This window comes from Vipera ursinii, assembly GCF_947247035.1.
Source record: "Vipera ursinii genome assembly, chromosome: 14".
Taxonomy (NCBI): Eukaryota; Metazoa; Chordata; class Lepidosauria; order Squamata; family Viperidae; genus Vipera; species Vipera ursinii.
The window spans coordinates 7,688,103-7,703,848 of NC_139527.1; the positions used below are offsets into that span (position 1 = coordinate 7,688,103).

Consider the following 15,746-nt stretch of genomic DNA (forward strand, 5'->3'; position numbering starts at 1 on the left):
GATTTCTGGTGGGAAGCTGTTCCGCTGGTTGATTGTCCTCACTGTCAGGAAGTTTCTCCTTAATTCCAGGTTGCTTCTCTCCTTGATCAGCTTCCAACCATTGTTTCTCATCCTTCCCTCTGGTGCTTTGGAGAATAACGTGGCCCCCTCTTCTTTGTGGCAGCCCCCCAAATACTGGAATATTGCAATCATGTCTCCCCTATTTCTTCTTTTGACTGGCCAAACCCAAGTCCTGCAGCCGTTCTTTGTATGTTTTAGTCTCCAGACCTTGGATCATCTTAGTTGCTCTTCTCTGAATTTTTCCCAAGGTCTCAACATCTTTTTTGTAGCATGGTGACCAAAATTGGCTGCAGCATTCCAGATCTTTGAGTGACCCCTTGTTGATCCCCTTTTGCGACCTTCTGACAAGCAAAATCAAAGGGGGAAAATCCGGATCCACTTAACAACTGTGTTGCTAACTTAAAAACTGCAGCAGGGTCGTAAAATGGGGGTAGAGCCCACTCGGCAACTGTCCCACGTAGCCACAGAAATTAGTCAAGCACTACCTGTATTTAAAATCCACTGGTCTCCCCACCCACCCACACCAAGTTTTGTGTTAAAAATATAACACTGCACAGTATCTCATTTTGTTATATATCAAGATATTAATAACTCTGCCCGCTCTGGCTTTGCGTGCAAGCCAAAAACAAAACAAAACCAACTCCACACCTGGCAGCATCTGTACTAGATATGCACAGGAAGGCATTGTGTCTCCTTTGGGCGAAGTCACCAACCAACACAAAACGCAACACCCCGAGCCTAGCAGAATGCCAAAAAAAGAGAGTAATGACACTGTCAGCTTCAGAATGCTGATGGCCCTGCTGGGTGTGTTTGATTTCAGCCAGTAATTTGAAGGGAGAACAGCTTCCTGGTTCTTCCTTTTGACCCCGCCCAGATTCATAAGATGATACCACTCTAATGACAGAAAGTGAAGAAGAACTAAAGAGCCTCTTCTTGTTGCGGGTGAAGAAGGAGAGTGCAAAACTTGGGTTGAAACTAAACATTAAGAAAACCAAGATCATGGCATCCGGCCCTCTCAATTCCTGGCAAGTAGATGGGGAAGAAATGGAGGTAGTGACAGATTTTATTTTCCTGGGCTCCAAGATCACTGCAGATGGGGACTGTAGCCAAGAAATTAAAAGACGCTTGCTCCTTGGGAGGAAAGCCATGGCAAATCTAGACAGCACACTAAAAAGCAGAGACATCACCCTGTCAACAAAAGTGCGTATAGTCAAGGCCATGGTCTTCCCAGTTGCAATGTAGGGCAGTGAAAGTTGGACCATAAAAAAGGCTCAGTGTCAAAGAATTGAGGCTTTTGAACTCTGCTGCTGGAGAAGACTCCTGCGAGTTCCTTGGACTGCAAGGCGATCAAACCGGTCGGTCCTAGAGGAGATCAACCCTGACTGCTCTTTAGAAGGCCAGATCCTGAAGCTAAAACTCAAATACTTTGGCCACCTAATGAGAAGGAAGGACTCACTGGAGAAGAGCCTAATGCTGGGAAAGATTGAGGGCAATAGAAGAATGGGACGACAGAGAATGAGGTGGCTGGATGGAGTTACTGAAGCAGTAGGCGTGAGCTTAGATGGACTCCAGAAGATGGTAGAGGACAGGAAGGCCTGGAGGAACATTGTCCATAGGGTCGCGATGGGTCGGATACGACTTCGCAACTAACAACAACAAGATTCATAAGGGTCAGCCTAGCCAGGTCGATCCAACAGGAAGCATGCCCAGGTGAGCTAATTCGACTTCATTGTAAAGCTACATTAAGAGAATCTTCAAAGATCTCTCTTTCCAAGGAACAGCCGGGGTTGATTTCCTTCAGGATCGACCGACTGGCTCTCTCCAAGGGACTCAAGAGTCTTCTCCAACACCGCAGTTCGAAAGCATCCATTCTTTGGCGCTCGGCCTTCCTGATGGCCCAACTCTCACAGCCGTACGTTACTCCTGGGAAAAGCAGAGCGTTGACTTGACGGACCTTTGTCCAACATTTGCCTGGTTGACTTCTTTGTAGTATTTAGATCCTGGTCAAATATCAGCCTTTTCCCCCTCTTCTCCTCTTCCTCCTCCCAGGGGAAAAAAAAGGGCTTCTAATGTCAGGTTCTCTCTTTTTCCACTCTGAAGACTTCCTCAAAGAACCGCAGACCATGTGTTGCAACAGCCCTGCAGGCAGTCTGGCCAGTGTCTCAATTGACAGGAGGTACTGAGGAACCTGTTCAACTTTCCAACCTGTACAGTACATTCTATTTCAAGACCATAAAACATCGGAACAAGGCATGAAGGCCAGGGTCACGTAAGAACAGGAGGAGGAACTCCAGGGTTGGATCAGACCAAGAGGCCACCTTGCCCTTACCGTGTCATACCATGGCAGTCAAAGGCACCCCGCAGTTCAGGAGAAAGGACAGGGCAAGTGGTATTTAAGGCTGGGCTCCTATCAACCAGAAGATCATCAACAGCCATTGACTAGTCCCAACTTAACAGCTCAGGATCTACATGAATTTGCCTGCCCATCTCAAATTCCATAGAATGCATCTAGCTTTGGCCTAGACATGACGCAAGAGAAGGTCAGAAGCAACCTTAGAGGTCAACTAGCCCAGTCCAGGATCCACTGGACCAGGGGTGTCAAATTGTCGGCCCGCAGGCCAGAGGCGTCACCAGGAAACCGTGCCCACCCCATTGCCGGCAATGGGGAAAAAGCTCTGACACGTTGCACGTTGTCACGTCATGTCTGCACTAGAGTATCTTTAACAGATGATCATCCAGCCTGTTAGAAGACCTGAAAGCCAACTGTCCACTTCATGTGGCAGCCTGTTCCACTGGTTCAGAGCGCCCATCCGGTTCCTTCTGATGTCTGCCTTGAACTTACCACCTTGTAGTTTGAACCCACCGGTTCTGTTCTTCCCCTCTGGAGCAACAGAGAACAAATCTGTACTCTTTTATCACCTCCCTTGTAATGTTTCAAAACTGGTGTTGCATCTCCCTGTAGTTATCTGTTCCACAGACTAAACATGCCAAAATCCTTGAAGGACTCCTTATGGACCTCAAGTTTCCAAAACTCTTATCTTGGTAGATGCTAAACAAGCCCCAAGAGCTGGTTCAACCAACATGGTTTACATGCAAACCCAGCTCGAGGGATGCTGGATTGATCTCTCCCCTCAACTGCCTTTTTCCATAAAAAACTCGTTGCAAATTGGAGAAAGTTGTCCAGCCAGGTCCCCATCGTAAGCCTTCTTAATGAATCATTAAAGGATATTATTTATTGGGACGCGGTGGCTCAGTGGGTTAGGACCCTGAGCCTGTCGATCAGAAGGTCGGCAGTTTGGCGGGTCGAATCCCGAGTGCCGCATAGCAGAGTGAGCGCCTGTTACTCGTCCCAGCTTCTGCCAACCTAGCAGTTCGAAAGCACGTAAAAAATGCAAGTAGAAAAATAGGCACCACTCCGGTGGGAAGGTAACAGCGTTCCGTGCGCCTTTGGAGTCTAGTCATGCCAGCCACATGACCACGGAGACGTCCTCGGACAAGCGCTGGCTCTTCGACTTTGAAACGGAGATGAGCACCAGTCCCTAGAGTCGGAAACGACTAGCACACATGTGCAGGGGAACCTTTACCTTTACTTTTAAAGGATATTATTTGCCTCCAGTCTGAATCAGACACTCCACTACTCACTTCTTGCCTCTGCTTCCTCTTGCTTGCTAGGTGACTCCTGCTACGAAGAACTCATGTTCTGGCTGCAGAACAACAGACTCTACATGCTATTAAAAGCTCTTGTGTGTGTCTGTTTGTAACCTTCAATTAGGCAAAACAGTGTGTCACAGAGCAACAATTTTTGAATCAACATGCTTCAGACGGGCTAACCTATGGGAGGCACCCCAAATCGGGGACCCCTGACTCCCATGGGACTGAAATTTGGCAACGTTGTGAGGACTTCAAGGCTACCACTCAGCTGCAGCTGCTCATGCTGCCTGCCAGCTTCCTACAATGGGGGGGAGGGGAAGCTGGTAGAAAGTCAGAAATCACTCTGGCTCACTTCGTCCTTATCAAATACTAACCTCCCCCCCACCCCCACGGTCTGAATATATATCCTGCTCCCCCCTCCCCCCATTTAAGAGCATTAAGCAGATCTCTTTTACAACTTAGACCGGGCCAAATCCAAAAACGCCAGGGAATTTCTAGAAGCCTGGCACTCTGACAAATCAGCTATCAACAGGCACATAGACATCAATCAACAACATCTACAGACGATGCAAAAGAAACAACTAGCCCGGGTGTTCGCAACCCATGGCTCCGGAGCTGCGTGTGGCTCTTTCATCCCTCTGCCGTGGCTCTCTCTGTTTTTTTTATACATAGCATATAGGTTAAAAAAAACACCCTATATATGCAGCGTTATCTTCATTTTAGATGTCAAAAGGGTTTTGTGGCTCCCCGTGTTTTCTTTTCTCTGGGAAACGGGTCCAAGTGGCTCTTGGAGTGTTTAAGGTTGCCGACCCCTGAACTAGCCCAAAAGAGAGAGAAAAAAAAAGAGTCCAGCACTTCTCCGCCAGTAATCAGCACTCAGATCAGATTAACTCCAAGGTCATCTTCAGACCAACAATCAAGTAAGCAGTACCCCAATCAAGGAACTGCCGAAGAGCCATTAGGAAACAGCCCAGCCAAAGAATCCCTAAGACCCCCACCCACCCACCCACCCAGACAGGCAAGACCCCAGAATATAAACCGACAGCAAACAGCATCCATTAATAAAGCACTGATATTATTATCTAGTTAGGTTAGGGTAATGAAACGTCTGCAAGAAAACAAGCAGGCTCAGAGAGCACCAAGGACCCCATGGTCCTTCCTTCCTTCCTTCCTTCCTTCCTTCCTTCCTTCCTTCCTTCCTTCCTTCCTTCCTTCCTTCCTTCCTTCCTTCCTTCCTTCCTTCCTAAATTCAATCCCTTTTAGCACTGATGGTGTTACCTAGTTTGGGTAATGAAACATCTGCAAGAAAACAAGCAGGCTCAGAGAGCACCAAGGACCCCATGGTCAGTCCTTCCTTCCTTCCTTCCTCCTCTCCATAAATACCACTTCCTTCTAGCACTGATGACATTACCTAATTAATGAAACGTCTGCAAGAAAACAAGCAGGCTCAGAGAACACCCAGGACCCCTCGCAACTCAGTTGCACAACTGATCAACAACTCTCTTATTGTCTATGTCAGGGGTCGGCAACCTCGGCTCTTTTATGACTCGTGGACTTCAACTCCCAGAATTCCTGAGCCAGCTATGCTGGCTCAGGAATTCTGGGAGTTGAAGTCCACGAGTCATAAAAGAGCCGAGGTTGCCGACCCCTGGGCTATGTCATGCAATTTCCTAGGTAAGCAAACAGCCTCCTCGCCCTTTGTTAGGTCCTCAAAATACAGAGTACAAGCCTGGGGATGGAAGGCCATGTAGCTTTGTGTATGTGACCTCAGACCCAATAACAGAGAAAAGGACACAACAGCACAACCAAGGGAGTCCATTCAAAGGCTGTAACCGCTTCCTTTCCCAGGATAAATGACAGCTGGCCTTCATCAAGCACCGCTAAATATAAAAAGCTGTTTTCCTTATCCGTCCTCATCGCTGCATCCTTTACTGTGGTGTCTTTTTTCTTTTCTTTTTTCTTTTGACCAATAGAAACAGCAACGATTTGTAGCGCTTTCTGAGTTTTTCAACTCTAAAACCAATTTGGGGAAAAAAAATAAAATAAAAATAAAGCAAGCTGCCGCTTACCATGTACATGGGTGACCCACATAGCGTCGCTGCCATCATATTATTCTGTAGGTACCGTGCAAATCCAAAATCAGCTACAGAAAGAAGCAAATAAGAGAAGGGGTGAAAAGACAGGGGGGTGGGGGTAAATTACAGTTGGCTTTGGCAAGAACCATTAAATATGAAAAGCCGTTTTCCTCCACCCTCCCCATCCCTGCTTCCTCTGGTGCTGTGTCTTTTTTTTTTTTAACGGATAAAAGCAGTAACAACCGTAACCGCATTTTTTAGGGTTATCCTTTCGCCGCGGCCTCAAAACACTCCTTTTCCACCAGGCTGACCTGGACTGACAGGCATTTTAATTAATTATATTTAGAAATTTTAATTTATTTTTTAGTTTTTAATTTTAATTTATTGCACAGATGATTTTAATTTTATTTTTATCTTGATTTCTGTACTTATTATATGTTTTGTTGTTAGCCGCCCTGAGTCCTTCGGCAGATAGAGCGGGATATAAATCCCATCAATAAATAAATAAATAAATATTGTGATTAGGAGACCCCCTATTAACAAACTCATATTTTTCCTCTGGGGCAATATTGCAAACCCAAATCCTGCTTCCTAGAGGTCAGAATCTGCTGAAATCAATGGGCTTTACGATCCCTCCCCCACCCACACAAAAAAAAACCACAAACAGGACTAGAACCTTAGTACAAAATTTTTCTCTGCGCGTTAAAAGTTTCACAGCGTCGTTTCCCACTTACCGATCTTGATCCGGATATTATTCGGGTTCGACTTTTTGCCACCCGTGAAAGAAAGCAGAATATTCTGAGGCTTCAGATCCCTGTGAATGATGCCTTTGCTGTGCAAAACTCTCATGGCGCCTGCAATTTGCTGGAAAAAGAGACGTATCGTGTCTTCGCTCAGGGTTCTCATACCTGTGGAAAGAAAGGGCGAGGGGGGGGGGGAAACAGCGATGAAATTTGCTGATTATTATTGGTTGTTGCCAAATGGATCCCAATTGCAAGAAGCTATCAACAATGAAACCAGCAGGGCACCTTCTTCCTCAATAGTTCTTGACTTACGACAACTGAGCCCCCAATTTCCGTCGCTAAGTGAGACAGTGGGTTTCGCCCCATGTATTGACCTCTCTGCATCTCTCGTGCTTGCCGGTTGACGTGGCGCAAGATTAAGCCCCAAAGAACGACAGCCTGGATTAACACCCAACGTGTTCCTTGATACAGATAGTCCTCGACTTACGATCACAACCCAGCCTCACATTTCCATTGCTAAGTGAGACAGTTAGCGAGTTTTGCTCCATTATTATTATTTTTTTTACTTCTCTGCATTTCTAGTTACGGCCTGTTGCCCTGGTGCAAGATTAATCCCCAAAGAACAACCACCCGGATTAACACACAACTTGTTTGTACCCAAGCCAGAAAGAACTGGGCGAGGAAGATTAATCAGCACAACGAGAGGGCTTTCATCTTTTTGTTAGCGTGTTTTTGGAAAGTTAAAACAAAACCAAACCACGGCGGCCTTGAATGCATTAGATTGATGAGAATTAAAAGGAACTGCTGCATAAAAAAATTATCAACAGGGTCAGCTTTCTGTCTGGTAGATCGTGACAACTTCAAAAGTCTCTTTGAAAAGTTTTTAATTTGTTGTGCGTGTTTGCTGGACAGAGACGACCAACCAGCACAAAGGTCATGTGGGATTTTTATTCTGATCAGATGGCTGCTTTATACCAGAGTCTGAATGAAAACAAATTCCTAAATGTCATGAATCAAGGGTGATCTCCAGTCGTTAAACCCTGCAGCGTGGGAGAAGACCTATTCAAATAATTAGGGCACTTTTCCCATGCTTGTTCATTTAAGACATTTCTTAATTCATCGGATTTCAAAGTGCTTAGCAAAGTACAAGGTCATATATTCTCACTTACCTACGTAAAGACGCTTAAAAAAGCAGAAACCCTGCATTTATAAAGCTGGTTTCCAAACTAAAATCCCTTCCAGGTACAGCCATTAATATTCCCCATTTTTTTCTCTTTACATGTGGTTCTCGACTTTTAACCATGAGTCCAAAATTTCACTCATTAAGTCCCGAGGGTCGTAAAGCAGAACATCACCGGTCCAGACCCAATTTTACAATCTTTTTTTCTGGTGGTCGTAAAGCAAACACCAGGGACATTAAATGAACCCATTGTTCACCCTGGGGTGGCTTTTGTGGAATTTAGAAGCAAACGTCGGTTTCTGGCCACTTGGACATCGCAAATGGCCACAAAATTTTGTGGCCAAAATGCGTCCACGCGTCCACAGGGCAAGGGATGGGTTGCTGTACATTGGAACTTTGAATCCGGGTTTCAAGTTGCATTTTCAGGGCCTGTCATAACTTGGAATGATTGCTTAAACAACCAATTATAATTAGAGGACTACTTTATTGTGACCAAGTCACAAAATTTAAAGTAGAGCACATGATAGATAGATAGATAGATAGATAGATAGATAGATAGATAGATAGATATACTGTAGATAGATAGAACAAAAGAAGAAAGAGAGGGAGGGAGAGAGAGAGAGAGAGAGAGAGAGAGAGAGAGAGAGAGAGAGAGAGAGAGAGAAAGAAAGAAAGAAAGAAAGAAAGAAAGAAAGAAAGAAAGAAAGAAAGAAAGAAAGAAAGAAAGAAAGAAAGAATATACTGGATAGACAGAAGATAGATAGATAGATAGATAGATAGATAGATAGATAGATAGATAGATAGATAGATAGATAGATGAAAGAAAGTAGAGATGATATAGATAGATCAATAGACAGATATACATAGAGATAGAGAGCTAACAATATGTACCTATATAAAAGAGAAAATAAGCCCTACAAAATTTAACAATTCATGAAAGGCACCAAATGATTTTTATATAAACTAAGGCTGTCAATAAAACCTTTTCTAGTCTTTGAGACCACTTGTGCTTCAATTGTTTAGTCTTAATGAAAATATGCCCTGTTGGCATTAATTATACCCGTAATTAAAAAGGAAAAAGCAACAAAAAAAAAATTAAAAGTCCAGGACAAATTTGCTAGCAGAATGCCATTTGGACACCCAAATCAAAACTGCTTGGATGGAACTCATTTGACAAAGGATTTTGTGCCTGATATTATTTCCTGCTTCCTAATATTGATGTTAATATTACGGAAGAATCAGAAGGCATTCTTAGAATACGTACTGTGCAGATAGTCAGCCAAATCACCACCGTTGCAGTACTAAAAGAGGGAGAAGAAAAAAACAGGAATTCGTTTAAGCAAAGCCAAATGATTAAACATTCAGGTGAATAAATAAAATAACAACTAGCACTCTGTAGTTCGGGATGAAAGCAGCACAAAACTTTTAACCAATAAATAAAACCATCCGTGAACTCTTTAAAAGAAATGCAAAATTAAAATCCAATCTTAAAACATTTAACGCTTCGGGGGATCATTTTTAGAATCGCTCACCTCCATCACTAAATATACGGAGTTTGCCATCTCCTAAAAAAACAAAACGGAGCCATGATTATTTCACGTCGCCCTTTGAGAAACCTGAACGATTCAAACTTGGAAGGAAAAACAGAATGTTAAATAAACAAACATGCCCAGACTTGTCATGCCTGCTTCGGTCACTGTGAGAAAAAAAAAACACAAAACGAAACGAAACCAACCCTATAGCCTTTTCAAATTCTTCTCCAACTTTGCAGGCGAGAGAAACAAAAGTTGGCGTCTCGGAGCTGGCTAAAGCATGAAGGAAAACTCTGCTACTTTTGTGAGTTTGGTTTTTTTTTTTTTTTGCTAAATTTTGCTAAAGCTTCAGGACTTATTTCTTTAGGAGTGTGTTTGCGGGAAAGACAGTTGTGGTCCTCTCTGGTCAACAATACATACGAAACTTCAATATTTGTTAAGAACTTCACTGGAAGGGTCTTGTTTTGGGAGGAAAAAAAGGTGGTGTTTTTTTCCCCCCATCTAGATGTCTACGTAATGCTAGGACAAAAATGCCAAAGGATTTATTTGCTTGCCACGGCTTTGATGTGGCCTCAGAATTCACACACAACGGACAATAGTTTCTCTCCAAGTTCTCAGATCTGACCCAGTCCCAAAGGTGCTTCTTCAGGAGGCAACTAGACTTCCTTGTTTTTCTTGGAAGATGTTTCGCTTCTCATCCATGAAGCTTCAGACCTGAAGAATCATCTTGGATGAGAAGCAAAACGTCTTCAAAGAAAAACAAGAAAGTCCAGTTGGCTCCTGAAGAAGCACCTTTGGGACAACCGTGACCTGGATTGACTGAGAACCTCCAGAGACAGATCTTACAAAGCCCTCGCAGATAGGAAGAGACAGACTCTTCCGTTAAGCCTTCCTGGAGATATTTTCAGGGCCAATTTGCAAATAAAAAGTGCAATAACATGGAGCCGATGTGTCTCATGCACGATGCATCTGGATTGTCGAATAAACCTTCTCAGCACGCCAAACGGAACATGTGAATCCTGTTAGGGCTCTCCATGTTGATGCTCAGAGCAAGGAGAAACCATCAGTTTTTCATTGGTCTTAATAAAAACATGGCTGGAGCTATCGCACTGCAGTGAATCTGGCTTTCCCCCCCCCCCTTGACTTGGCTGGTCGGAAGATCACAAAAGGGGGATCACGTGACCCTGAGGAGGCTGCAACCATCATAAGTACATGCCAGTTGCCGAGTGTTTGAATTTTGATCATGTGACCATTGGGGAGGCTGCAAAGTCCTAAGTATGAAAAATGGTCATAAGTCAACTTTTTTGGCGCCGTTGTACCTTACACTGTTGTGAGTCGGGGACTATGTGTAGTTGCCTAGAGCAGGGGTCCCCAACCCCTGGTCTGTGGACCAGTACCGGGCCATGGCATGCCAGCAAGTGGTCCGCACAAACAAACAAAGCCCCATTGGCGGGATGTAGGCAGCACACAAAACCACGCACTCTCTGGTCCGTGGAAAAACCTTTCTCCACGGAACCGGTCCCTGGTGCCCAAAAATTGTAGACCTCTGGCCTAGAGCAATTGCTGCTCCAGTGAGAGGCGGACATGCCTCTTTTAAGTCCAGAATAATCACACATCCAAGCGCAAGGCTGCATTTACAACTCCTTCCTGGTTATTCACGTTTGAGCTATGAATCTGCAGAAACTCAGCATTCACAATGCCGTGTCATCATGTAAACAAAGTTGCCTCGCTGGTCCTTCCACTTTGCTGTCATCAACCCTCTGCCTTTCCATGCAAGGCCACTGTTTACAAGCCGTCCGGGCAATTGCGCAATGCCACCCAAACAAACCAACCACTTTAGATTTACCCGTGGGAGACAGACCTGCAGTGCACAGAGCCACAAACAATAAACCTTCCTTTGCCGAGTTGAGCGTAGCCGTCAAATCTCCCCTGCCAAATTACAGATCTTCAGGCGATGGTAAGGAAGACTTCAAGGTTTGCCAGATCGCCTTCCCATTTTCTAGTACAAAACGCCGTCCCCCAGGATTTAGGTCCACACAAGACGCCAAGCTCCAAACAAGCCATCATCTGGCATTCATCTGAAATACTGCTTTCCAGAGTCTAGGTCCACACAAGACACCAAGCTGCAAACAAACCACCTTCTGGCATTCATTTGAAACTTATCTCCCCAGATTCTAGGTCCACACAAGACTACAACCAAGCCATCATCCGGCAGGCATCTAAAAGACTGCTTTCCAGATTCTAGGTCCACACAAGACACCACGCTTCAAACAAACCCTCTTCTTAATATTCACCTGAAACGCTTCTCTTCAGATTTTAAGTTTACACAGGACACCAAGCTCCAACAACCACACCTCAGACTAGTGCAAGTTGCAAAGCCAGCAGACCTTAATCGGCACCGCCTGCCGCCGGCGGGAGTATTTCTGCTGACCAAGCAGGTGTGATTCCAGTTGGGCTCCCAACGGCAAGCAACGATCATCCAACTTGTTTTTCCTACCGAAGGACTGACTGCTCCAGATTGTCTTATCACCGCATCCATCCAAAGCCCTAGCTGCTTGATCGGGTGCTGGGGACCAGCAAACAGGAAGCTTTAATTTTTAATTTTTATTTTTTAAATGCAAGCAAACTAGCAGCAATTTTGCCATTCCTTGAGGCTGGCTTTCAGCAGTCACCGAAGGGGCCAATGGAATAAATCAACAATAAGAGGGAAAAGGCAAGTAGAGGCAAGGATCTATGCTAATTTTGCCTAACTGGGCCCCAATCTTCAAACATTATCAATTCACCAGGTGCCTTGAGGCCAGCCACAATCTCTCACCTCAAAAGCAATCTCCTGTATTTAAAGGTAAAGGTAAAGGTTCCCCCGCACATGCAGCCTTCCATCTTTCCGAGGTAGGTAAAATGAGGACCCAGATTGTTGGGGGCAATTAAGCTGACTTTGTAATAATGCCGCTTGGGGTGTGTGTGAAAGCCCTAATAAGCAGGCATATACATAGAATGAAGGCTACTGCTAAGCTTGTAAGCCGCCCTGAGTCTTCGGAGAAGGGCGGGATATAAATGGAATTAAAATAAAAAAATAAAAATAAAAAAAATGACTAGACGCCAAAGGCGCACGGAACGCTGTTACCTTCCCACCGTAGCGGTCCCTGTTTTTCTACTTGCATTTTTTACGTGCTTTCGAACTGCTAGGTTGGCAGAAGCTGGGACGAGTAACAGGCGCTCACTCTGCTACGCGGCACTCGGGATTCGACCCGCCAAACTGCCGACCTTCTGATCGACAAACTCAGCGTCCTAACCCACTGAGCCACCGCGTCCCTTGTATTTAAATGGTATGAAAAAGAAGTCATAACATTCCCTTCCTCATCCATTTCCTTGCTTCCCTCCCTCTTTTCCTCCCTTCTCCTCCCTCCCTCTTCTCTCTCCCTCCTCTCCTTCCTTCCTTCTCCCTCCCCTCCCTCCCTCCTCTCCTTCCTTCCCTCTTGCTCCCCCTTTCCTTTCTCCCTTCCTTTCCCTCCCTCCCTCCTCCTTCCTTCCTCCTCCCTCCCCTCCTCCCTTCCCTCTCTTGCTGCCCCCTTTCTTTTTTCCTTCCTTCCTTCCTTCCTCCTCCCTCCCTGCCTCCCTCCTTCCTTCCTTCCTTCTCTCTTCTTCACCACCCTTCCTCTCCTTCCTCTTTCAGCCTAAATAGTTCTATTCAAAGCAAAGGAAAAAGCAAAACTAAACTTCGCTAAGAAGATACTCCCTCCCAAAGTCATTTTATATATATATATATACAGAGCCAGGAAGAAGAGGGTCCAAAATAATTTTCTAAGAGAGGCAAAGAAAAGAAGGGTATTTTTAGAACAGTGTCTGGGTGACCTTGCTTGCTGAGAAAAGCAGACTGGACCGTGCCAAGAAAACTTCTCCAAACTTGTGTGTCATGGATTAGTCAACCCTTCAATTAAAGTGTCCAAGGTGCAACGTACAGTGAGCTGAATAGAACTCAACATCCTATAGAATGGAATGATAGAAACCTCTTCTGGCTTGTCTGCTGATTAGGACTGGAAGGAGGTGGTAGGAAGGGAGGGAGGAATGGGGTTCAAAAGAAATTGTCCCTTCTTTTGCTCCATTTTTTCCTACGCTCATCGCCCTAGTGTGCACCAGAGTGACATGAGCCCCAGGCAAAAAAATGGGCAGCCGGCCTGGGGGAATTCTGGGAGTCGAAGTCCACCCATCTCAAAGCTAACAAGATTGAGAAACACTCATTTAAGTTACATAGAATCTGCAGGCAATAACAGAGTTGGAAGGGACCTTGGAGGTCATCTAGTCCAACCCCCTGCTCAGGCGGGAAACCCTATAGCATTTCGGACAACTGGTTGTCCAGTCTCTCCTTAAAAACTTCCAGTGTTAGAGCATTCACAACTTCTGGAGGCAGGTTGTTCCACTGATTTAATTGTTCTCACTGTCAGGAAATTCCTCCTTAGTTCTGGGTTGGTTCTTTCCTTGAGGAGTTTCCATCTGTTACTTCTTGTTCTGCCCTCAGGTGCTTTGGAGAATAGCTTGACTCCTTCTTTGGGGCAACCCCAGAGATATTGGAACACTGCTTCATTAAACTAGACATACCCAATTCCAGCAGCCGTTTCTTATATGTTTCAGTCTCCAGTCCCCTAATCATCTTTGTTGCTCTTCTCTGTACTCTTTCTAGAGTCTCAACATCTTTTTTACATCGTGGTGACCAAAACTGGAGGCAGTATTCCAAGTGTGGCCTTACCAAGGCATTGTAAAGTGGTATAACACTTCACGTGATCTTGATTCCACCCCTGTTAATGCAGCCTAGTACTGTGTTGGCTTTTTTGGCAGCTGCAGCACACGGCTGGCTCATATTTAAGGGATTGTCCACTAGGACTCTGAGATCCCTCTCACAGTTGCTACTATTGAGCAAGGTACCCCCTATACCATACCTGTACATTGGTTTTTTTCTGGCCTAAATGTAGAACTTTCCTTTTTTCGCCACTGAATTTCATTTTGTTAGACAGCGCCCCGTGTTCAAATCCGTCAAGATCCTTCTGTATCTGAGAAGCCCGTCGTTTGGAGCGTTGGCTATTCCTGCCAGCTTGGGGCTGAATCAAACCCAACAGGCCACACTCACGTAAGAGCTTCAGCCATCAATCATGGTTTACAACCCTAAACCATCATTATGTCATCCAATATGATTTACAACGGCTTCAGAGCCAAAGAGCTGAATGTCACCTGCCATGCTAATCTGAATCTTTTATCAGAGGAGGCCAGAGTCACCGATTCTCCATTCCAGATTCCTGACTTGCTTTTTTTTTGGTGGGGGGAAGTTTCAGGCCTGAATCTTTATCCCGAGAGCCAACACCCACCTACCCTTTACTACTTAGGCCCTGCTTCAGATGCAAGGCTTCTCCAGAAGCCATTTTTGGAAGAAAAGGAATACAGGTAGCCCTCAACGTACGGCCACATTTGAGCCCAAAATTTCTGGGGTTAAGCCAGAGAGGGAGAGGGAGAGAGAGAGAGAGAGAGAGAGAGAGAGAGAGGGAGGGAGGGAGGGAGGGAGAGAGAGAGAGAGGGAGGGAGGGAGGGAGAGAGAGAGGGAGGGAGGGAGAGAGAGAGAGAGAGAGAGGGAGGGAGGGAGGGAGAGAGAGAGAGGGAGGGAGGGAGGGAGGGAGGGAGGGAGAGAGAGAGAGAGAGAGAGGGAGGGAGGGAGGGAGGGAGGGAGAGAGAGAGGGGGCGAGGGAGAGAGAGAGAGAGAGAGAGAGAGAGAGAGAGAGAGAGAGAGAGAGAGAGAGAGAACCGTTAAGTGACTTTTGTCCCATTTTTGTGACCTTTCTTGCCTCGATTGTTCAGTGAATCCCTTTCAGTTGTTCAGTTAGCCACACAGGTTGTTAATTGAATCCGGCTTCCCCGTTTTGATTTCGCTCGTCCGAAGGTCGCAAAAAGGGGATCACATCACGTGACCCTGGGGCACTGCAACTGTCGGAAGTACATGCCAGTTTCCAATTTTGATCATGGGACCCTGAGGCGCCTGCCTCACCGTCGTGGAAGGTGGGGAAAAAAAACCGTTTGTAAGTTGCTTTTTTTTTTCCCAGTCCTGTTGTATCTTCGGTCACTAAACGAGTTGCTGTTAAGGACTACCTGTATTTTCCCAAATAGAAGCTACGCGAGTAATGTCACGCTCCGCCCTTTCTCTTCAAGAAACTCCGCGCTGAGGTTCAATTGTTCTTGAGAAATAGCAGTGAAGTCACCCTCCGGGCCCTATGAGTAATCGCTGCTGCCAATGTTGTGGCTCGTGTACACAATCAGGTGCCGTGCGTAGGAAAAGATGGAGCAAAGGAATGACGGCTGAGTTAGCAAGTTGTCACTGTTTTTTTTTTTTAGAATAACAAAACGGCCTCACCCACTCACCTGGCTAAATCGTGACCTTGTGCCACCCTCGTGGGGTGATTTGGGTTGGAAGCTGCTAGCATCTGAAGATTTTGTAACCTTTCTAGGAAGGAGTCCATTTTGCGTA

The 15,746-nt window shown here is 45.5% G+C and overlaps 1 protein-coding gene across 4 annotated transcripts in view; it reads right to left on the minus strand.

Annotated features, from left to right (window-relative positions):
* Window positions 1-15,746, minus strand: part of ULK1 (unc-51 like autophagy activating kinase 1) — an 83,065-nt gene that overhangs the window by 56,056 nt on the left and 11,263 nt on the right. For all 4 annotated transcript variants that reach the window (XM_083373224.1, XM_083373223.1, XM_083373225.1 and 1 more), the window contains 4 exons: window positions 9,242-9,274; window positions 8,974-9,010; window positions 6,521-6,694; window positions 5,781-5,854 (listed from right to left, as the gene is read on the minus strand). In XM_083373224.1, the coding sequence (XP_083229350.1) occupies window positions 5,781-5,854; window positions 6,521-6,694; window positions 8,974-9,010; window positions 9,242-9,274 (318 nt within the window). The remainder of the gene's footprint in view (window positions 1-5,780; window positions 5,855-6,520; window positions 6,695-8,973; window positions 9,011-9,241; window positions 9,275-15,746) is intronic.